Source organism: Netta rufina (genome assembly GCF_964035555.1).
Source record: "Netta rufina genome assembly, chromosome: 10".
NCBI classification, from domain to species: Eukaryota; Metazoa; Chordata; class Aves; order Anseriformes; family Anatidae; genus Netta; species Netta rufina.
Genome location: NC_140133.1, coordinates 9513314 through 9537717, shown reverse-complemented (window position 1 = coordinate 9537717; position 24404 = coordinate 9513314). Strand labels below are relative to the sequence as shown.

At 49.5% G+C, this 24404-nt stretch overlaps 1 protein-coding gene across 2 annotated transcripts in view; it reads left to right on the top strand.

The window, feature by feature from the left end:
* Positions 1-24404, top strand: part of CACNA2D2 (calcium voltage-gated channel auxiliary subunit alpha2delta 2) — a 168741-nt gene that overhangs the window by 5402 nt on the left and 138935 nt on the right. For both annotated transcript variants that reach the window (XM_084292996.1, XM_084292995.1), the window contains exon 2: positions 18629-18710. In XM_084292996.1, the coding sequence (XP_084149122.1) occupies positions 18629-18710 (82 nt within the window). The remainder of the gene's footprint in view (positions 1-18628; positions 18711-24404) is intronic.

Genomic DNA, 24404 nt, shown 5'->3' with positions numbered 1-24404 from the left:
CGTTTGATGTTTTGGAGAATGCATGTGGATTTCCTCATAACTTTCAGTAGACCCACAAATCTAAATTCAGGAAGTAAGCGCAGTTAGCGATCAGATCGGGATGAGCAGGGATATAAACCATTTAGAGGAATAGCTCTGACGATGATAAAGCCTTGGGCACAGTTGCCAAAGCAGAAGTTGAGTTTGCATCTCTCTAATGAGTCAAGTGCTTTTGTGCAGTTACATCAACAGCGCACATGGAGCTAAACCCGAGAAGGATGGGATGTGATGCACTTTGGCTCTGATTTGTGTCAAAGTCCCTGAACTTCTTGCAGCGAAGAGGAGATCTTTACAATGGAGGAGCCTCCTGCCCCCTGCCATGGTCCATCTCTGCTCATTAGGGGTGGGAGTGGAGCTGCTTCCCATGGACTAGGCTGGAGCTACTCGTGTGATGGGGGTGTCTGTTATGTGTTATGAATCTGCTGAAGCCACTGGGCAGACTTTGGATTTCCTTGGGTACTGCTGGTGCCAGAAGCTGGTGTGCTGCCCTCTCCTGTGCTGACACTTTGGGAATTCCCAAGGCATCATCGACTGTCCCCACAGTCGGTACGCGTATCGCTGAGATAGGCTGAGGGATGGATTACAAAAGGCACGTTCATTTACCTGACGAAGGTTGTCTATCTTGAATTATTTATGAGGCTTCACAGCGTGCTAGTAAATTTTGTAAAAGCGATGAAGTCCCTGTAATATGAGCCTCTTTGCAGCTTCCTGTGCTTTGCTGAGAAGGTGGAGGAAGGGATAGGGAACGGGCGGAGGGATGGAGCGAGGCTGCTGCTTTCACGCTGGGGTGTGCAGAGCAATGAAATGACGATTAGTTGGTCATACTTTGCATCAAAGCAAAAAGCTGTGTCGTGTCAGTGCTTTAGGGAAGGGCTGGGAGGAGGATGGGGAGTACAGGCACAAGGGCAGAGAAGGTGGAAAGCTCACAAGCAAGGTAGTCAGCTTCCCATCCGTGGGAATGTTAGTCACAGGGGTGGCTTCCTTTTAGCACATGCTCATTTCTATGGGGTTTTCTTATCTGAATCCTTCCAAATGAAGGACCAACCCAGAATTTCCTAGTTCTTCTGTGTGGCTGAAAGGCTTGCAAGCGTGCTGCCCCTGCAAGGTGAGAGCTGGGGGCTGTTGCAGCCACGTCTGCTGCTCAAGCCGCGCTGACAAAAGTTGCTGCTTCTGTGACCCAAACTCAGTTTGGGATGCTAGTGTGATGGGTTGCTTCTTGAGATCCCATGTTTGCTGGCCATCTGCAAGCAGAGGCTGTGCAGCAGAGGATGACTGGGAAGACCTGTGGCCCCAGGAGCATGAAGGCTGTGTTCTCCAAGCAGGGAAGGTGAGAGCAGTGAGGGTCCGGGTGCTGGCTGGCCTCGGTCCTGCTGTGACAATCAGCTCTTGGCCTTCCAAGCACAAAGTTAACCTTAAACTGTTCAATTGGTGGAAAGAATTGGAAGAGTATTGAATCTCCATTGAATGGACAAATGAGGACCATGATTTTCCTTCAAAATACCAGTCCCTTTCAGCTTGTAACAGGGCTGGGTCCTGCTACTTTCCTCTTGAAGCAAGCTGCCAGACTCTTGTTTCTTCTGCCGTGGGTGCTTGGTACTCTGCAGTGCAGAAGAATCCAGCATCTAGAGTTGAGTTTGACTCATAGAATATCCCGAGTTAGAAGGGACCCATAAGGGTCATCGAGTCCAAATCTTAGCACCACACAGATCTACCCAAAAGTTTAGACCATGTGATTAAGTGCACGGTCCAATTGCTTTTTAAGTTCAGGCAGGTTTGGTGCAGTGACTGCATCCCTGGGGAGCCTGTTCCAGTGTGCGACCACCCTCGCAGTGAAGAACCTCTTCCTGATGTCTCACCTAAACCTCCCCTGCCTCAGCTTGACACCATTCCCACAGGTCCTATCACCGGTGATTAAGGAGAATAGATCCTGGACCTTCCTCTCCACTCCCCGTCATGAGGAAGCTGTAGGCTGTGATGAGGTCCCCCCTCAGCCTCCTCTTCTCCAGGCCCAGTGCCCTCAGCTGCTCCTCATACATCTTCCCCTCTAGGCCCTTCACCATCTTGTAGCCCTCCTCTGCACACCCTCCAACAGTTTCACGTCCTTTTTGTGCTGTGGTGCCCAGAACTGCACACAGTGCTCGAGGTGAGGCCGCCCAGCGCAGAGCAGAGCGGGACAATCACCTCCCTCGACCGAGTGGCGATGCCGTGCTTGGTGCACCCCAGGGTACGGTTGGCCCTCCTGGCTGCCAGGGCACACTGCTGGCTCACATTCAGCTTGCTGTCAGCCACAACCCCCAGATCCCTCCCTGTGGGGCTGCTCTCCAGCGTCTCCTCACCCAGTCTGTATGAATGGCCAGGGTTGCCCTGTTCCAAGTGCAGGACCCAGCACTTGCTCTTGTAAAACTTCATGAGGTTGGTGATCACCCAGGTCTCTCTGCAAGGCCATTCCACCCTCAACAGAGTCCACAACTCCAAGTTTAGTGTCCTCAGCAAATTTGCTCAAAACACCTAGTCCTACATTCAAATAATCTATAAAGATATCGAAGAGGACTGGCCCTAAAATGGAGCCTTGAGGGACCCCACTAGTAGAGCCTTGAGGATCACATCTGCCAGCCAGATGTGGCCCCATTTACCACAACCCTTTGAGCCCTGCCTGTCAGCCAATTGCTCACCCATCGTATAATATTTTTGTTAACTTATATGCTGGACATTTTGTCCAGTAGGATCCTATGGGAAACTGTGTCAAAAGCTTTACTGAAGTCCAAAAATATCACATCAGCTGGTTTCTCTTGATGGACTAGACAGGTGATCTTGTCATAAAAGGAAATCAAATTTGTTAGGCAGGACCTCTACCCCTCATGAACCCATGTTGGCTGGGACCAGTGACCGCATTGTCCCCCAGGTGTGCTTCAATAACTTCAAGAATCATCTTCTCCGTAATTTTACCAGGCACTGATGTGAGACTGACAGGCCTGTAATTGCCAGGGTCGTCTTTCTTGTCCTTCTTGAAAATTGGTACAACATTTGCCAGCTTCCAGTCTACTGGGACCTCTCCAGATTCCCAAGACCATTGAAAAATAATTGAGAGAGGTCCTGCAATGACATCAGCCAGCTCTCTGAGCACTCTGGGATGGATCTCATCCAGACCCATGGACTTGTATGGATCCAGGTGGAGCAGCAAATCCAGCACATGTTCGGGGTCAGTTGGGAGTTTGTCGTTCCCACCATCATGGTCCTCCTGCTCAGGGCACCCAGGGTCCTGAAGTCCATCATCAGCGTTGAAGATGAAGGCATAGAAGGCATGAAATGTCTGTGCTTTCCTATGCCCTCGTCAGTGAGGTGACCTTCCCCATCAAGTAGTGGACCTATGGTTTCCTTGGTCCTCCTTTTTCTGTCCACATATCTTAATAAAAAGTTTTTGTTTTTTTTTTTTTCCTCATCTCCCACAGACCTGGTCAGCTTCAAGTCTAATTGGGCTTTGGCCACATGAGTTCTCTCCGTACAGACGTGAACAGTGTCCCTGTATTCCTTCCACGTTGCCTGACCCTGCTTCCAGCATTTTCTTTTTCCGCCCAAGCTCCGGTAGAAGATCCCTGATCAGCCAGGCCCGCCTTCTTTGTACATCTTCCAAATAAGAAACAAAAGCAAGGTGCATATTTGTAAATATTTTCTCAGAGCCTACCTTGTATATGCCATTTACAGTCTAAAAGATCTGTAAATCTCTCGCTGATTTTGTTTCTGTTGAATCAGAAGTATTCTTGTATTTGAATTCTGGTATCTATTAACTTTTATGTAATGGTATCTCCATTGAGACAAGCATTACCACTTGTCAGCAGCATGGTACAGCGAGGGTCGTGAATGCAGAGCCCTGTTTGCATTGCCAGCACATAGTGGGTTTCAGTCAAATTTTTGGCAGCTGTAACACGGACACTAAAAGAGACGGACTTAAGCCAAGCGAAGCAGCTAATATTCAACTTTATCAGTGTTGAACATTGAGTCAGATTCTGGGCTGTGAGTGGTTGAACATCTTTTTATTGCTCCATAACAAACTCAGTAGACCCAGGAGAAGCCGAAGTACCATTTGGTCATGTCTGAGGTAGTCTTATAAATTAGAGGTCTGTCCTGAGCATTCGCTGTAGTGTCTCGTTCTTGGGATTGGCAGGGGAAAAAAAAAAATAAAGAAAAAGCAATGTGTGGGCTCGTGTGCTTCTAGGACCATTGCAGGGGCCAGAGGAAACCTGCTGCCCATGTAAAGGTAAACCTGCAGCACTGTGTCACATGTAGTGAGGGAAAAAGAGTGGAAGAAGCAGCATTTAATTATTCAAGACCTGCAAGCTGAAAAGAGTTTCAGGATGCTGGGCTGCCAGCTGCCCAGGCATGTGTCACAGCTTTGTGGGCACTCTGCTTTCCCCTCCTGCTTGCTCTGGGGAGAAAGGTAGATTACATGAGTGTGTATGTGGGGGAGAAATAAATCAATATTTTCTGTTCATCCGGTTCTTGGTTCTTATTTATTCTGTTTTTGTTTGCTGGGAGATCTTGAGTGTTGATCAGTGACCAACCTGATGACATTATTTTGCCTCCTACAGAACGACAGCGCTTTCAGGAGCACAAACCAAAACAGCATCAGCCCCACATGGGCTCTCTGTGCACGGCCATGAATGTTTTCCTGCACCTCCTTGGCTGTGTGCTGTGGGACAGCTCATGATTGAGCCATTCTTCCTGACGCAGGATTTATTACTGAGATACTTGATGCTGAAGAATTTGCCATTGTCAGTCTTGCATGCAGTGCCCTGTTACAGCTACGGTAGGCTTAAAAGCTGAGAAACATCACATTTATTTCTGAGATACCAGGACAGATTCATCCCCTGATGTAACCGTGCCAAGTGCTGTGGGATTATGCTGGGGATAGCTTTCAGGTCTTTGTCTCTTAGTTCGTACATGTGGTGGTGGTAGTGGTTGCTTCTGCCTTGATTGTTATTGCGAGGTAGAGAAAAGAAATTTATCTAACGCCTCTGCTATCTGCTCATGCATTGGTCCCAGTTCCTAAATATCCCCATTTAGCACGTGCCCGCCTGCTTGACCTGGCAACAAAAATGATGCGTTGGCATTTCTGACACCAATAGTGCCTTTTTACCCGTCATCCTCAGGCTAAATTGAAGCCTTCTGTGTCACTTGTTCCTTGCTATGTTTATTTGTTTTGGTCTAGTCTTCAGAGAAAAATCGAACCGGCTCTGTGTCTCTGTCTTATTACTGCCTGCGTGGGCTGGGCCCCTCTGCATCATGTGTAGCTCCTGCCACGTCCTGAGGTGCTGCAGCTGAGCCCTGCACCCTCTGCGTCCCACCGCTTCCCCATGCACAGGCACAGAGAGGACGAGGTGGGTGGCATGGCTGGGCTGGAAGCTGCGTCTTGCTGCAGGGCCTTGTTCTGCCCCTGTGGCTGCTGAGCCAGGTTAAGCCCTCTTGCACGGAGCCTCTTTGACAGCCGTGCTTGTGCCTGGCTTCCCGGGAGGCCCCGAGGCACAGGCGAGGCTGCTTCTCCTGCCTGTTGTCTCTTTGCGCCGCTCCGAGTGGAGCCTTGCACTGAAAGCAGGGCCGGTTTGTGGATGTGATTATGTGTACTGGAAGCGGCCCTTTTTGTTCTATAAGAGCCACTTAATAAATGTCACTTATTTGGTGACTGTTGAGTGCGTGGCCGTCTCATCAGGAAGTGGCTGCCAGCCCCCGTCGTGTTCTGGAGTCACAGCTGTGTGATGGAGGAGGAGGCTTGCCACTCGCCGAAACAAGACGCTGCAGTGTTTTAGTGGTAGCTGGTGTAATACTTGACTTTCCTTCTTCGTTAAATCTACTTATTGCTGTGTTTGTGCCGTTTCAAAGTTATTATTGGATCCCACGACGTAGGACGAGGGTTCTTGTACGAGAAGTTTCTTCTGGAGAAAACCAGGCAGCTGCGGAAGGGGAAGGTTTGGCAGATGGTGTCTGTCCCTTTGCAGAGGCGTGCTGTGTGTTCCCGCGTGGCCGTGGGGAGCTGAACGAGCTGCAGGTGAGATGCTCCAGCTGAGGTGTTACCCGAGGCCGTGCTGTGTCGGGGCAGTGTGGCATCCCTGCCATCTCTCTGCCTTGTGTGCTCTGTGGTGGGTGGAAGGCTGCTGTGCACAGCCCGCTGCTCTGGGGGCTGCCTGGGAAAGGTGCTGGAAGAGCAGTTCTGTCCTGCACCCGAGCAGCCAATTGGCAGTACTGGGTGAATTTGCTGAAATTCGTCCATTTGTTGAAATGTTCTGAAGTTCGCGAGGTGCACTGAGCTCAACTCCAGATCCCATGAGCAAAGCAGCCAACATTCCAAGTATATAATGTATTTTTGTCTAATTTTCCACATGAAGCTAATCTTGCTTTCTCATTTGGCTTGACTATTTATTACAATGTCATTCCTTTCTCACATATTTTTTCCTGCTGTGGTATTCAGATTTCACAGAATTGCTGAATGGTTTGGGTTGTGAGGGACCTTAAAGCCCACCTAATCCCACCTGCTTGCTGTGTGCAGGGACACCTCCCACCTGACAGGCTGCTGAAAGCCCTGTCCAGCCTGGCCTTAAACACTTCCAGGGATGGGGAGATTTGAGTGTTAGCTTAATATTTATCTTCTAATAGTTTCTGAACAGCTGAGTACTTGCCTCACTGACAATGACACTGACCTGGCTTTGGCTGGATTGGAGGCTTTCTTCATAGAGGCTTGTATGGTGCAACGTTTGGGGTTTTCGATGACCATCAGTGGATTAACACCGGGGGTTAGCTGTTGCAGAGCAGCGCCTGCGCAGCCAAGGACGGCACTCAGTGCTGGTGTCTCTCTTCCCAAGGAGCTGTTGTGGGATGAGTCCTGCAAGGGGCTGCCCCCCTGCCTGCTGATGGGAAGCAGCAGTGAATTCCTTGTTTTGCTCTGCTCATGGACAACTTTTGCTCTGCCTATTAGGCTGTCCTTACCCCCAGCTTCTCACCCTTCTACCTTTGTGCTTCTCCCCCGAGCCTGCAGCAGGACAGGGAGCCAAGCTGCCTGCCAGTGAAGCCCCAGCGGGCCATGCCGTCGGTAACCTGCAGCACGGGTCGCTTCGGGGAGCCCAGACAGGCTTCATTCAGCCTTTGGTGCAGTGCTTGTGAGTGACAAAATTAGCTCAGAAACTGTTATTTGTTAAAGCTGCTGCCGTGTTAATCTTAGTGATGCCATGGCTTCTGCTGGCATGTGGGTTAGCAAGACGCTTCGGCTGCGAATGAGGGCAGGTTCTGCCTTTGGAGGAGTCTCAAAGACCTTCTCTTACACCTTTGCTTTGAAGATTTACACCAGACAAATCTGTCCCATTTTTTCCATTGCCAGGCCTATCTTCCAGGTGTTCTCTTATCCCCAGTTGCTCTTCTGGCCTACTTTCCATCCATGACACATTAAAAGGTGACCAGCTGTCAGTCTTGGCTAGCATCAGGAGCAAAGCTTGTGTGCCTCAGGCTTGTTCCCTGGGGAGACCAATAACTGTCCTGATGCCCTTGGGGTTGTCCCCCATCCACTCCCCACCACAGCATGAGCATCTCATCCTGTCTGTCCTGATAAAGGTCTTTACGTGCACTTTGCAATAGTGCTTCCATTTCCCTTTGCTCATTTTCCATTGCTCATTTTGCTGATGAAACCAAGGCTTCGAAGGCTCAAAGATGTCAGCGGTGGAGCAGTAAATGGAACCCAGATCACATAATTCCTTCTCTTCTGCTCCTCCAAATGAATCCACGCTCTTTTTTTTTTGGATATGTGTTTCTTCTGCAGTGTACTAACAAGACATCAAGCTCAAGTACAAGAACAGAAACATGGCCAGGGAGATTTGCACTCTAGGGAGCGAGCATCTGTCTGTTTCTTTGGGATAGTGGGAGAAGGGTTTCCTTCTGAAGGGCATTATTCTCTGGCAGATGCCTGGGAATCAAAGCTTGGATGGTGCTGTTCTCCGAGGTTAGTTGGAGGGTGAGAGGGCATGCTGCAGAGTGCTCCCCGTGCCGCAGTGCTGGGCTTCTGGGAACGAACTGGGCGCCCTGTGCTGCATAAGCCCTGTGTTGGCTGCCCGTCCCATCTGAGTTACGGTCAGGCACCTTTCCCAAGAAATGCTCTCTTTAAAATTGCATTTTTGTGCTGATGAGGCACTCATTTAGGATTGGATCTCTTGTGCTTGTTGCCTCCTTGAGGCAAATGCTCACTGGTGGAACTGGGTATTGGAGGAACTGGAAGGCAGCGGCTCCTGGCCACCCCTCGGATGGACATCCATCCCCTTGCTTGGTACCTGGGAGACCATCTGAACGTTTTCCCCCTCCGTGTGTGTGTCTCAGAAATTCTCGAGGCCATTAAGCTGGGTAATTTACATGCTTCTTGAGCCTGTGCCTAGGGAAATATATTTCACAGGTAATTTCAAATCTCTTGGCGTGTGGCAGAAGTCATTATTCTAAATAGAAAGGGGTTGGTGATGTCGTAAGCCCCATCGAGACGACCGCAGTAACAGCTGGGCTTTGTCTCCTGCAGAAAAGAGTGCAGGGCAGTGGGGCGGTGGGATGTCAGCTGGTTTGGGTGTTAATGTCGATACTCGCTTATGAAGCAGAAGAGAATTATCTCGTAGTCTTAGGTTTTGGTGTTCATGCGGGCCAGGAGGAGCTGGGCTCTGGACCGCTGATGGGCAGACGAGCTGCCAGCTCTGGTGCTCGAGGGCCATCGTCAGAGCACAAACATCACTTCTGGCTCTGCTGCTGGAAGCGTCTGGCTTTGGGACTACTGCTTCACCCCATAGCTCAGTTCTCCCCTTCCAAAAAAAGGAAGATATCTTTGTCAGATGCACCGGGAGGATTAGACAGTTTGGTGTTGGTCGGTCCCCTCACGGTGACATTTGGGCTCTTGCACCATCCATGCTTTAAGTGTGATACATGAGGGGAGGGCATGTGGGCAGTAACCGTGATCGCTGGAGCTCGGTCGTGGGTGCACTGCTTGTTCATTAGCTTGAGGCATCTGGTGAGGGAAGGGACACGGCAGTGCCTAGGCTCCAGCAGAATTTCCTGCACACCCTTCCCTTTTGAAGCGGAAGACAGCTTGTCGCAGATCAGAGACTTTTCTTGCTGGGGTGGGAACCCCTAAGGTGCTTGGCACAGCATCCTTGTGCCCAAAAGTGCTCCAGCACTGCATCCCTCATCCACAGAGCATTCCAGGACAGGAGTGCATCCCTTTTGGCACAAAAAGCCAGCTGCTGCTGGCGATGGGGAAAATGGCCATGGTGGGCCAATGTGCTGAGCGTGTACAGCAAGGCCTGGGGGTACTTTCTGAGTCTTCCAGTCTGCTTCCACAACTGCAATTCCAATAAGCTTGTGGCCTTTACAAAGGAGAGGCTGTATTTGCTTTTCCCCGTGGAGGGAGGAGCGTTCCTCCCAGCTAGGAGGTGACCTGTGAAAGCTGCCAGGTTCCCCCCTGCTGCTGCGGTGCTCACTGGGACCACATTGGGCTCCGTGCCTCCAGCATCCCCGCTGCACTGCACGTCTGGGTGCCACCTTACAAGCGGGGAGGTCCCGCAGACAGCTTTTAGATGTGTATCACCAAGTAGTGAGGTAATGGCATAAAACGCAGTAAATTATTATTTTTTTAAAACGCTTTCCACCCCCACCCCTTTTTTTCCTTTCCCCGCTGAAAGGAAGCAGCACAATGAGCAGCTTCTGGAAGTGAAGGCGACTGCATGCGAAATAACAGGGTTCTGGGTGTTTGGCTGGCGAGGGATGCAATGAGTGAGCATCGCTAAGTGCTTTATAATAACAATGATTACGGCGCTCTCTGAGGAGCCAGGAATCTCTCAGGTAGGGGAATGGTGTGGAGAGGGTTGTTTAAGGTGGGGGATTTAACTAGCTAGTCATCTACTGACAGCGACACCCAGGCAGACCCAGAGGACGTTTGGCTTTCCTCTTGTAGCAGAAGATCTTGGGGCAGAGGCTAACAGTATCTTCGCTTGATAAAGAGAGGTTGGAGACAAATTTGGCACAGGTCTGACAAGTCAGCGGTAGTTCAGACTCCCTAACGTGGCTTGTGTTTTACTGATCTGATTAATCGTCGCCTGCGTAATCCGCTTCTGAGCGGCTGAAATCTGATGGGAAGGGTGGGTGCTGACAGCAGTCCTCCAGTGTCCTGCGGCTAGTGAGAGTTACCCAGCTTGCTGTTTTCAGCCTGCTTATGTTTTGCTGCAGCTCTTCCTAGAAGCGTGACCCTCGCTGGCAGCATCTTTGGGTGGAGCACCTCGAGTGAGCAGGAGCTCTCTGGGAAGCTCTTAGTGGCTGTGGTCAGTCCTTTATTCCCTGATTGTCGCTGTGACATACCATTTCTCCCTCACCCTTTAAGCAGCACACTAGAGAATGGTATGACTACAATGTGTGCACTCAGAACTCCTTTCCAGCAATCAGGGCTTGGCACTTCTGTATCATGCTTAGCTTCGTAGCTTGACTGGACTCTTTAAACAAATGGCCAAAGCGAGAGCAATGATTTTATTTTCTCCACTCTTTTCTTATTTGCATTGCCAGGAGGTGGTTGTTGTAAAGCACCCTCAAGTCCTGAGGGGCCCGGGTCAGCTCGGATACTCATCCTGTGGCTGAGCAACACTAGGGGAGCACGGGGCGACTGGTAGCATCTCCTCACAAAGCTGTGTGCGTGTCCTTTAGGTGACAGTGCTCCGGTGGCACGGTACAGAAACATCGCCTGGACTTTTTTGTCCCTGATGTGCTCAGCTGACAGCTGTGCTATATCTCCAGGCTGTGCAAAAAGCTCTGCTATCCCCAGCTGAAAAGTGCGAATCCCGCTAGGTGCGGCTGTGCTGTCTTGTGGGGTGGCTCAGCCTCCCATCTGGTGAGGAGGATTTACTGGAATGAGCAAGAAGATGCAACGATCTACCCTACTTCTGTCTAGCTCCCGAGAGAGTCATGAATTATACACGGAATAAACAAATAACCTGATATGTCTGTCATTATATCATAAAGGACTTTAATAATTCATGCCGTTTGCAAAATCCTTACTAAGACCTACCCTCTGTAACCTTATCTTTGCGGTGGGGGATGGGAGCTCTTCAGCCTCTACTCAGATTGTGTCTGGAAAACAGGGAGGGAGTCGGTGAGGGGAAAGTTTTTGTGAAAAAAAACTTTATCTGTGTAATGGGTTGCAAAGAAATGTGGGAGAGTTACCGGCCGTGGGGGTCTCAGGGGGTTCTGAAAATGACAAGTGGCTGCACTGGGTGAAATTTATGCAGATTGCTTAATAAAGCTGATGCCTATTCACTTCTTTATTAATTCATTGTGTTTCAAGTCCAGATTTGTGACAGGCTTTGAGATCAGGAGCCCAGTCCTAATCCTGTGTGGTGAGAGTGCAGCCGTGGGGGAACCCATGGGCTTCTGCTGCTCCTGATGTGCATCAGCAAGCGTGACGGAAATCTGGTTTCAGATGTAAAATAGGAGCAAGAACACATAGCTTTCATAAAAGCAGGGATACTAAGACTTTAGGTTTGTTTTGGCTCCAAACATACCAAATGTCAAAGCACTGGGACTGCCCGCTGGAGTGTGTGTGGGACTGTCCTCGTGGCAGCAAGAGCAGCTGGTCTGGATCTCCAGATATGAAGGGGTAGCTTACTCCTGCTGTAAGGCCACCAACTGAGTATTTCTTATGCTGCTGGGAAGCAGCTGGAGTATCCTCCGGGCATGGCAGAGGACTTCTTGCTGAGGCTGTTCTCTGCCCTGACTGCAAACAGCAAACCAGCCCTGTCAGGGTGCTCGGTTCAGCCTCCTCCTAGAGAAGGAGGACTCGGTGGCCATGTGCTGAGACCAGATTCATCCCCTGAGACTGTGAAGACTGATTCCTGCACATCCTGTGCTCAGGGATCCTGATATGGAGGCGCTGCCGTGTGATGCTCTGACCGCCCCGGGATGGCCATGTCGTGGGGCGGGTGGGAGGAATGGGGTGGTCCGTGGCTGAAAGAGCTTCTTGGGAGGCAGTCTGCCTTCTGGCTGCAGGAGGTGTTTGCTGTCAGCACGTTGCTGTTCATTTTATTGCAGTGTCGGTGAGAGGCACGTGCTCAAAGGTTGGATCAAAGGGGTCCCGTGGCTGCATGGTGGCCCCGCACAGCGCATCCAGGGACTTCTTCCTCTTTCTCTTGGCAAACCATCTACAAACAGATTGATTTTCCTCAATCCTGCTCTTATGCTTTGAATTATTCACCGAATTATCCTTTGGCCTACGGCTTCTTTGCATATCAAGTACTCAAAATCAGCTTTTTGTAAAGTTTAAAATTCAAAATACTTTGATTGGACACGTAGCTCTCCAAGAATGGTTACTGTGGTTCTCTCTCCTGCTGGGAGGACATTTCAAGTGGGCTCCTGCAGGGATCTGCCTTGGACCTGGTTTTAGTCAATATTTTCCTTAATAACTTAAGCAATGGAATGGGCGATACACTTATAAAATTTGCAGGCGACACTGAGCTGGGAGGGGTTGGATGTATTTCGGAAGGCATTATCAGAACTCAAAATGATTTAGAAAAATTGAACGGAGAGCCTGATATCAGCAAAAATGAAATTCAGTGAAAACAAATGCAAAGTGCTGCACTTAAGGAGAAATCCAATGTGCAAATACAGGCTAAAAAATATCTGTCTGGATAGCGGTGTGGCAGAAAAGATCTGGAGAGTTATAGCAGAGCACAAACTGAGTCGACAAAGCGCTGCTGCAGCAGAAGGGCACGTTTATTCTGCAGCATAAAGCACTTCCCAGGACAGGACCGGGGAGGCGATGGGTCCCCATGCGGCACCGTGCTGGACTTCTGAGTGTCTGATCTCACTTTTTGGCCTGAGCCTTTGGAGATAGGCACAAACTGTAGGGATCCAGAGCTGGGCAACAAAAAGGATGAGGTGTATAAAGCAGTGCAAAGGAGGGAAGGTTGGGGGAAGAAAAAAGAGTTTGGAGGAGGAGAGAATTAAAGGGCAAAGGATGGTACAGAACAATGACTTGGCAGTTCTTAGGAGCTTGTCAGAAGAAAATTGTTTTCTGTCTGCTGTAGGTGGGATAAGTGGAAGAGGGAATTGAGATTTAGGGTGGAAAAAGTGAAGAATGGAACTGGAATAAGATACTCTGGGAATCCTGGGCTCACCTTCAGCAGAGGGTTTAAAGAACAGGCTAGCCAATGCTTCGTGTCCCAGTGCAGCTAATTGTGGCAGAAGAATTCCCAAGGGCCCTGCCATCCCATGCATGTCTGATTGAACACTGACCATGTGCTCCATTTCCAGAGGGAGTTTGGCCTTAGATATCTAATACTTCTGCTTCCCAATACAGAAATCCTACTTAAGGAATGGTTTTCCTATTGCCTGAAGTCTCATAGGTGGCAAGCTGGTGGTTGCTGTTGTTTTTTTTGTCACAGGTACCTGCATGAATATTCGTGCTCGAGAACTGTTGATGAAAAATCTTCTGTACGGTTGTTGGACTGCTTTCCCTTCCCTTTTTGCCCAGTTCTGTCTATCCTTCAGGCTAAGAGGACTCCCCAGTTACCCTTCTTATTATATTGGAATACTTTGGGGGGCATCAAACTGGGATCAGGATGGATCTGGTAGGAGGTTTGCCACTTTTTTAGAGACATACCTTGCTATAAGAACTGGAAAGACAACAGATACACTAACTTCTGTGCCTGCTTCTTTGTGCTTAGAGTTGAGGAAAACAAAGTAATTTGGTGGTAGAGCTGAAAGCAGAAAACATATTATTGTCTTTTCCCTTCGTGTTTCTTAAAGATCTGCCTTTGGATGTAGTTTTGATATCAAATTGTCCTTTTCTTCCCTCCTATAATAATATCAAAGATCCTTTCTTATTACAGGGTAGACCAGATGGCAGGGGTGAATAACATCTTGACAAATTTTAAGAAAATTTGCCTGCTGGACTTGTCTTTCCAACCTCTCCTTTATAGAAACACCTGTGCACATACTTTAAATTAAAAAGGAGTCAGAAAATAACAGTGTGCGTGGCTTGGTAACGTCTGGAAGCATGGTCAGTAATTTGTTTGGTTGTTTTGTAGGCAGTGGGTACTCTCTGGAAGTTGTATCTTAAAAAAAAAATACAAATAAAACAAAGCTTGGTTTTGCTCATCATGTAGATATTAGCTGCTGGGGGGCTTTACAGCCTCGGTGTGTAAGAAATGAAGGAAACTCACAGGACACGAAGTGCGCACGTCCACGCGTGCACCTGTGTGCTGCCACGTGTGCTGTTATAGGTAAGGATTAAGCATCGTGAAGGGCTAAGCCCATTATAAGAAGTTCCCGCACAGCAAAAATTAGACAACACAGTAATTAATAACTGTATTAGATAGCAATATTTGGGCACTGAACCAAAGCGCATGAATCAGAGTGAAACATTCTTGGCTGAACACGCTGCGTGAAGTGTGGATGCTTGTACAGAACACTGAGTGTAACTGGAGAAGCTCTGGGGCAGTATATCTACCAAGCAGGTAGTTATTTCCTCTGGTTCTTTTTATGTTTGGATGAATCTTTCTCTTCTTTGGGCCAGGAAGGCAGCAAGAGAAAAGGATGGTGTCTCCTATTATTTGACTTTTTTTTTTAATTTATTTTTTTAGCATTCTCTCTTGCCCACAGCCAAGCAAGCGCTCTCCTTAGGCTGCTCCAATAAAATAGAGAAAAAAAGAAAGAAAAAAAAAAAAGAAAAAAAATAAAACTATCTTCAAGCACATACCTTGTTTTCTTCCTCCCATTACCCTTTCCCTGCACCTTTGCAGGAGGCACCTGTGAGGGGCCAGGCGCTGCTCCAGGGGCCCTACCAGGGGCCACCCCAGCGGCAGCGGGATGCTGGGGGGATCGCAGAGCCCCGTGCTGGGGTCCCCACAGCCACTTGTCTCACCCGGGGCACCCCCAGCACAAGTAAGGGGCTGTGTGAGCAGCGGCGAGGTGCAGGTGCCGTGGGTGCAATGCTCTGCTTCCTGCCTGCTGGACGTGTCTCCTGTGCGGTGCTTGTCGCAGTGAGTATTTTTGAAGCTCTGCTGCCTTTTTTTTTTTTTTAAAGCCCATTTTATCTCATCTTTAGGAAAAATCAAATATGCAAATGATGAAATCAATTAGCATTTTTGTAGTTTTCTTTGGAGAGACAGAGATAAATGGTGTTGTGTTTCCAGAAATCATTTCTGTCCCTTGTTACATGTTGCAGAAGAGGTTGTAAAATATACAGGGGAAGGAAACAATTATTTTTTTTTAACACAAGAGATAATAGCGTATGTCCTGAATGTGCATGGTCATGCTTGTCCATATGGAGAGGCATTAGGTTGGAGGAGACCTCTGGAGAACCCGGTCGGAGGCAGAGCCACACAAGGTGATGGGTTCATGGATCAGCTGTGCGGTCCCCCGCTGTGGAGGGGATGGGTTGGGGGGGCTGCCCGGCCACCTTGCCCTCCATTCCTGCTCGGATTCCAGCTCCGAGAGCTTCTCCTCACTACTGAGGACCTGGAAGTCGCCCTCAGTTTAGAGGGAAGATGGAGCAAGAGGCTGGTGCAGGGGGCCTCGTGGCTGTCCGTGAGCAGCACTGCATCCAGGCCAGCGGCTTCCCAGCGCGTGCATCGGCTGTGTGCTCGGTGCTTTATTGTAAATGCCACTTCACAGGAGCAGTAGGGGACTTCAGGCTGCGTGTTTTGAGGAGTTATCGCTCCTCGAGCCCTGTAACGCCACCTGAGGCGTGCAGTAATGGCCCAGGAATGCAATGACTGTCATGTCTTATTGCTTACAGCTTCCATATGAGACACGCTTCGAAGCGAAATCTCCATGTTCATAATAGGCTATCAATTTCTTTACCCTCTTCATCCTTGCTACAGTCTTCTTCCATAAAATCTGAAGTGCGGCGGCTGTGGGGCAGAAACAGGAGGCAGAAGGTCAGCGACGACAGAAGAATAATGGGGTTTACGTGTTGATTTTCTTTGCAAAGGCGGTTTTCAACCCAATATATGGCAAGCGAGATGCAAACACCAACTCAGGATGTGGCCTGAAGAATTCCAGCCATGGACATTGCTTGGGCCATGGGGATGTGGCAACGGGTCAGACACGTGCAAAACCTTTGGCAAGTGGTGTGGGGAAAGGGGTGTGCTAGCTGGAAAAAAAAGCTCACTACCTGAAAAGCTGTCATATAGCCGTGCTTCTAGAAATCTGGCATCAACTCTGCAGAAATCCCATGTTTTTTCACAGTGTAGTGCACATTTATTTATGGTTAGTGGTTTCTAAAGGCTTACCAGGACTCCGAGAAACCACGGGTCAGTAAGGCTGAGAGCCAGGTAACGTGAGGCTGCGCAGTTAAAGCAAGTTCCGGGCTTTCTCATGAATGAAAAATCTGGTGGCTTTTCCCTAGAATAGTGCTACTTTTTTGGGGGCAGGGGGCGGAATAAGTTGTAACGTTATTTTTGAGCAAATCTGCTGACTAAGTTTAATTTTAAATCTCAGTCTGGTTGAGCACTCAGTGTCTCTCTTGCAGATGCCAGCAGAATAACGCCGATGCCTCTGTCTTCCTGCATCCCTAGCCCTCTCTGACGGCTTGGCTGGACACGAAACTTGTGGGGATGTGAGCAGTTGTTAGCGTTGATGGATACAGGTCGAGATGGGCTGCAGTTTTTGCGTGGCGTGGTGGTGTAGGTGTTCCTGGAGGGAGCTGGTACGGGCAAGTGTCACCGAGTGGCAGGATCGTACCCAGAGCTGGAAGCAAAGGGAAGGTGTTAGGTCCGTAAGTCCTCAGCAGGGCGTCTTCAACCCGTGGCTGAGTGTGAGTGTGAGCATATAATTGATTTTTTTAATTTATTTTGGTTCGCTGGATAAACTGGGGAAAAAAAAAAAGAGCTCATAAAATCACTTGTGGTGCTTCAAGGCATATTTGAAAATGAACGACTTATGTAGAAATAAATAAGTTTTGGGGAAAATACTTCAGTAGATTTATGAGTAACTTTGGCCAACCTGAATAAACCTTTGATAGCAAATAAAATGTTTGACTGGAGAGCGGGGAAAGAAATCCTCTGGTTTTGACCCTTTGTCTTTACACGGACAGTCCCTGGGCTTTGCTTTGTCTCCTTTGGGTGAGAGGTGTGCCTGCTGGCTCCTATACCCATCACCTGGCGTGCATTTCCTCTCCTCCCCAGTAAAGCTCCAAAGGAAAAAGACAACATCACCTCTGCAGAAATGTTAGAAATGAAGTAGGTTATACTGGTAAATGCTGAAGATTTGGAGCGTGCAGTTAAATTTTGGTTTCATCCATAGCCTCTGTTGTTACTAACTGGCCTGTGCAGCCGTCTGCTGGTCCCTCCTGCCTGCCTTTCCTCGCCTCACTCCCCAGCAGTGCTGCTTCAGCCCTGCTTCGAGTGTGGAGTTGGTGGTTGTCTCGAGGTTGTTTCTGCTCTGGTATTTTTGCCCAGCTTGCTCCACTTCGGGGCAACGCTGTATAATTGGGAGTCCTCTGTGTCCTCGCTTCTTAGTTGTTTCTTTGCCTCCTGACCTCCAGGAAAGCCTCTCCAGTGGCTTCGCAGGGCTGAGGAGTGCACGTACGCTGTCTGGGGAACTTCTCGTGGTGTGAAGAGTGAAAACATTCTGTGAACTGATGGAAAGAGCAAAAGCCCCAAGCTGCTCTGCTCCCTCCCAGCTTCTCCGTGCCCATGTAATCCCTTTGCCATGATGCTGGCCTTGCCTTCTGTCCCTTTTATTCCTTCACTGCTTTCTTTGTCCGTTGCTGTCTTTAGGGACGAATGTTGCTGTGGAGAAAGCACCGGCTGTGGTAACAAGTGGGGTAGAGGCAATCCAGCATCACTCTTCGGGGCCAGATGGGGAGATCTGACATTTGCGTGGCCAGGGGCTGGAGTCTGGAAATCTCATTAAAAGGAGGAGGGTTATCGAGTTCTGGGGCTTTAGGAGAGTGGTTTTGCTGTTGCTTTAACTTGATGGCATTGCTGTAAGCGAAAATCTGTGTGGCTGCCTACACGGGGGTGTCGTGCGTGCCGGAAGGATTGCTGTGCAGGGCTTGGGATGGAGGAACCGAGGAGGTCCCCACAGGGGGTCTGGCAGGCACTGCCAGGCTCAGCAGCCCCCAGATGCCGCAGCAGTGATCTGTTGCTGCTCTGGGACGGGCACCTCTCGTCCTGCATCCCTGCTGCAGCAGCAAGCTGCCCTCTGCAGCGGGCACCGCAGCACTTAGACCTCATTCAGCACTCCAGGCTTAAGTAATTAACTACTGCAACTGTTAATATACGAAGGGAAAAAAAATACACGTTTTTTTGTTGTACTGCTTCTTCCCTCTTCTCTCTGCGGTGCCTTCTGCATACGTTGTTTTGGAGTCCTGAAGCTTACAGCCTGCCCCAGCCTTAGCTCTCAGAAGCCGCCTGTTCTTGGTATTCTGCCTGCGCCCGGGGCTGCAGGAGCAGAGCTGTTAACGTAGCTGAGGGCACTGATTTCCTCCCTCTCCCTTTAATTACCTTGCTTATCTACTGAGTGTCAGGGCTCTGACTTTCTCTCTTTCTTTCTCTCCCTTTCCTCCTCTCGTTCTCTCTGTCTCTTGCAGTATGCAGTACTGGGCCAGAAGGCTGGAGCAGGAGATTGATGGAGTGATGAGGATATTTGGTGGAGTCCAGCAGCTCAGAGGGGTAAGCTGTCCGTCTTTTACCTGTGCTGCCTTCCTTGTAGCAATGAACGTCCTCATCTGCAGAAATCACCTGTGTGAACACTTGCAGCAAGTCACCTCTCCGCTCACTCCATGTGCAGGGGCATGGCTGGCTGCGCTTCTGGTTGCAAGTTGATTCGGTGCCTTCATCAAGCGCGTGGCTGTGCGTGTGTTTTGCATCTGTCTGTTCCTCCAAGGCTGCATGTCACTGCTACCCGAGCATGTACCTGTGTTTCTATATGGCACGCTAACTGCACCTTCCACCCAGCCATTCTTCCAGGGACTGAAGATAGTTTAATTTGTGTTTTAGTTCCAAACTTTGCTGACAAAGAAGCGTTCAAAGGACAATTTGGACTAGCTGTTGAAAGTTCTGTGTTTCTGAATATAGATTGCAGGTAAAGCTGTAGCTCCTGGCTTCTGTCCTCAGGCGCCACAGACCAGAATGGATGCTGTCCCCTGCCTCCTGCTCCCACCTCTGGCTTAGCACAGGGCCTGGCTGTAGCGTTGGCAGGAGCCAGATCTGTTGCACATCCTGGCACCGATGGCTCAGAGCTAAGCTGGGGCAGTGACAGAAGGATTTTGTCGTGCTCTGTAATCTTTAGGATCCCTCTGGGTTCCCCTTCCCAGCCCTGCTGTCAAGTTTAGCTATTTTGAAATGGAGTAAATTGAAATCAGGGTGACAACACTAACCAAATTAGTTGAAATTAGGGTGACAAAACATAGAGGGCTCTTGTATTTCTCATGGCAGTGGCATGTTCTTCTTAAAAGCCAGTGGTTTGTGGGCCTCTCCCTTTCTTACACCAGTGGCTGTACAGGTTTCAACAGAGCTGTTCATATTCTATACTGCTGGTTGTAATCCATTGTCTAAACACAGAAGTTGCACTGGTTTCTTTTAAATGCATTTTAAAATGAGTTTAATCGAAGGCTTGCAAAACTCTTCATAATTCATCCATTCATTTACATTCATATTTGAGCTTCAGAATGGTTTATCTGGGTTTCGCTTGCATTTGTTTCCCTGGAACTGATACAAACTTCATGTGCAGCGTGGAAAGCATGTACACCATTTTGGTTTTACCAAACCTTTTTGATTGCATTTGTGCATTTGCGCAGCGCAGTTTGCATGTTGGCAAGGTGTTACAATCAGAGCCAAGGATGCAAATTCTCCAGGCAGCACGTAGGCACAAGAGGCACCATACTCTTTTGCAGAGCACATTTAAAAAAAAAAAAAAAAGCTACTACACTTTGCACATGTCCTCTCTTACAATTTATTCTTATTAGCTTTGATTTTGCTCCTTTGCATGTTAAATAGGTATATCATGTAATTTTTTTAATGCTGTAATTAAAGAGAAATTACACCTCCAATTTGCCAGCACTTGACTCCTATTGGCCAGTCAGTCAATTACAGGTAAGAGAGCTTCCCACTTTTTCTGCTTAATTCTTCTGGTAGAACATAGTGCATCACGGCAGTGGATTAACACAAGATAACCTGACATCAGAAGGACTGAAGTTTTGGGGGTTTTGTGTTTTAATTTTTTTTGGAACCTTCCTCTGAATTGAGGAGCCGTGCACAGTTACTGTACCTGTTGAATGCATAAACCACCAGAAGCCAAGAAATGAGCTACTGCAAATTCTAACATGCAGCTGTTAAAGCACCAGTAAAGCCTAGTGGAGGCTTTCTCTGGGTCTCTATGGGGGAACTTGGGATGTGGAGTTCAGGTTTGATCCGTAAATGGAATATTGAGTGAATTACACTTCTCATAAAGACCACGTTGCTTGCTAGTGCTCATGTGAAATTACACAGAGTGCTTCATCCTGAAGAATGCAGAGCTGTGCTCACAGCAAGTCCTTCCTGCACACGTGTGCCTGGGTTGCGGTATGGGAAGTGCTTAATGCCATAGTGGCACTGTAACCCACTTGGGGGCATGAATTTAAAAAAAAAAATCCCTATTCTGCGTGGTGGAAATCTAGTGGGTGGCGATGAATTTGTAGGGTTGGAACTCAGTCTGGGTTTGGAAAGGGCACTGCCTGGGCATGACCTGGATGAACTTCACTGACATGGAGCCTTGCAAGCAGGATGAAGGGTACCAAGCTGCAAAGCTGCTTTCTGAGAAATAGCAGGAGCTGGAAGAACCATCTAGCTGGAAGCACCCACTGGGACACCTCAGGAAGGTTTATCATAAAGGAGGAATAGCCCTGTTTGGGGCAAGGAGGAGTGAGGCAAATGGGGCAGGTAGATCCTGGGAGCAGAGCCTGATTTTAGCCAAAGCTTGCTCATCTTGTTCAGTTTGCTGCATTAGTCCGGGACATTCCAGGTGTCTGCAGAGTCCCTTGGGGTATGCAGAGCATAGGGAGGGGTATTAGAGGTGGGGCAGAGCTCTGGTGTCGTAGAAGGCCAAACTGGTCCTTCTGAAGCCAGGAGCCTGTAGCGGGACACACTCGTGCAGCGTGGGAGCGCCGGGGATGGTGCTGAGCCAGGCACGGAGCTTCCCTGCTCAGCTAGGGCCCGGCTGGCACTGTGACAGGCTGGTGAACGGTAATGAAATACCCTCCTTAGGGTTTTGTCAGGTGCACTTATACTTTTCCTTGAGTTGCTGTGAGTGGAAGTGGACCTGCTCTTCGGTTATTGACTGAAATCGTATAACTGTTGTGGCATATGAGGCATGAAATTTATTGTTGGAAATATGGTGTCCGGGAACATAACGGTGCTGAATATTTTATCTTGCTGGAGTGCTGCCCACCCGAGAAGGGTTTTTTTATTTTAACTCTGAAGTAATTTCTTAGAGTTGGGGTACTATGTGTCGGCCGTCACTGCTTTGCTCCCCTCGTGCAGGTTGAAGAGGCAGTCATCTCGTGCTTCTGGGGACATTATCCAAGCTTATTCCTTTCAGATGTTTCTCTGCTGGAGGAGAGTGCTTTTCTGTGGCAATTAGAGGAGGGTGAGAAGCTGTGAGATGCAACAGGGTCATGCCAGGGGGCTTGCCTTTCAGGTGTGAGACACCTCCTTGCTTCTCTCCTTGAAGTCCAGACCTTGAAAACATGTACGTGTGGTGACATTTACACTTACATCTGAGTGCTGTCGGGAGGACTCTGACCTTGCTGAACTGATTCCCTGCACGGTGGAGCTGGTGCTTGTGGTACAGCATTGTGTTTGTTGGCTGGCCGGTTCCTCCAGGCGTGCCTCAAAGCAAATCCCAGCATGTGGAGAGATGAGGGCGTGCTGCCTTTCCTCCCCGTCCTCGCCGCCCTCGTGGATCACCAGAAATAGAGAGCAGAAATCTGTACAGATAATATCTGGCTGGCACAACGATACGTGGAACCATGAACTGCTATCTAAAGAGGATGGAATTCTTCAAATAATTTTATTCTACAGTAAAGAATATTACATTAAAAACCCAGTTCCCCAACCTCTATTCTTTTTCTTAGTGACCTTCTCCATGGCTGCGGTGGACTCTTCATTACTTTGTAGGACAAAAAATGTTTGGTTTTGGCATTTCCTGCTACAGTGCACCAAATTTCTGTTTCTTCAGTATTTTGGCACAAGTAAATGTTGTTCACTTTTGACCAAAGTCAACGAATTTGCTATTTTTCCAGTGCTTATGCTGCAAAATGCAGCATCCATAAGTAGGGTTATAAGGAGGACCTGGGGAACTACAGGCCTGTCAGCCTGACCTTGGTGCCAGGAAAGGTGATGGAGCAGGTGATGGAACAGGCATCCTGGCTGTGTCAGGAGTAGTGCAGCCAGCACACCAGGGAGGTGATCGTCCCCCTGGGCTCTGCTCTGGTGAGGCCGTTCCTCAAGTGCTGGGTTCAGCTTTGGGCCCCTCACTCCCAGAAGGACATCGAGGCCCTGGAGCGTGGCCAGAGCAGGGCTGCGAAGCTGCTGCAGGGCCTGGGACACAAGTCCTGTGGGGAGCGGCTGAGGGACCTGGGGGTGTTTGGGCTGGAGCAGAGGAGGCTCAGGGCAGACCTCATTGCTCTCTGCAGCTCCCTGAAAGGAAGGTGTGGGGAGCTGGGGGTCGGCCTCTTCTCACAGGTACCCAGTGATAGGACCAGAGGGAATGGCCTCAAGTTGTGCCAGGGGAGGTTCAGGTTGGCAATGAGGAGACATTTCTGCTCAGAAAGAGCAGTCAGGCACTGGGACAGGTTGCCCAGGGAGATGGTGGAGTCACCGTCCTTGGGGGTATTCAAGGAAAGGTTGGGCATGGTGCTTGGGGACATGGTTTAGTGGATGACGCTGGTGGTAGGGGGATGGTTGGACCAGATGAAGAGTGCTGAGGCAGGATGAACAACGTGCAGTGCAGATTTGGGGCTGGTGCTGGGCTTGGGTCTCTGCACTGCTGTTGCCATACCTCTGTGTTGTGTCCCTTTGCAAATCCACCCAGAGGCCTGATGCTGGAGCTCTGCCGCTTCCATCCTGTGCTGGTGCAGCATGCCCTGACTTACTGGTGTGTCCTACTGTGCTGGTGCTTGTGGTGGGACCAGCCAGAGCCACCACCTGGGGTTGTTGTGAGCCTCCTTTGCCGCAGAGTGGGCTGAGGCTGCCAGTCTCCTCTCGCTTGTTACCTAAATTGTTAGATCCTGTGTCTCCTGAAGTGAGCAGCTAGCTCGTCAGACCTCCTCCTCCTCCTCCTCAGCATCTTTTATCCGTGGCTGCCTGTTAATGGGCTAGTTTCTTTGAAAATTACTGAGGAAACCAAAGCCTTCACAATAGCTGGGGAAAAAACTGAGCTGTGTAAGTGCTGAGCTCCCATTCTGCACTTCTCTGTGCCTTTCCCGGTTCTGCAGGAAGGTGTTAGCAGGCGCAGGTGGGTAGCAGAGCTGGGCCTGTCTGTGGCTTGGATGAGCAGAGCTAATGGGCCACTTTGAAGTCCGAGCAGCTGTTCCTGTAACCACCTTCCCTTTTCCCTCGGGAGGGCAGAGGCAGTGCTCGGATCCGCCTCACCCACATACGGGTGGTTGCTGGGCTTAGCTTCGGATGGCACTGAGGAAACACCCGGTCCATAACAGTCCAGATGGCCCTCCCGGGCTCTGCTGCGAGTGCTGTGGCAGAAGTGGATGGACTTTGTCCTTGTAATCAACATCTCATTTTACTTGAGTGCATTTTCATTTCTCTGTCTTCTGTTCTCGCTTGTTACCTTATGCTGTTTTCTCAGCTTTGTCTTTGCCAGTTTGGCATCTCTGCCTGGCAGCAGTGCTGCAGTTCATTGATCTGGTCTCTTGTGGAAGGGGAGGACAAATCCTGCTGCCTGGGGCTGGGGGCACAGAGACCAGGATCTGTGCAGGTGTCCCCGCACCATTGTCTGCCTCACAGCAGCTGCCTGTCCCTTCTGCTCAGCACTCCTCTGATGTCTCACCTCTGGTTTTCGAAATGTGGCCGTCTTTGAGTTGAGGCAGCCACAGGTGAGGAGCTGTGATTGAGTCCTGCAAAAACAAGAACTTAGATTAAAAAAAAAAAAAAAAGGCACAACCTCACCACATACGAGCAGAGTTCTGGCTTGGATCTGAAGAGCTGAAGCAGCATCCACCTCGCACGCTGCTGCAGTCGCTTGCAATAGCTCCCCTCCTGTGATGGGGTCTCTGCAGTGCCGAGTGCTTCACGTGGCTGCGGGAGCTGGTACAGAGCTAGCATCGCCTTAATGCCAGCACTGGGAGGTAAGATGCTTCTGTCAAAGAGGCT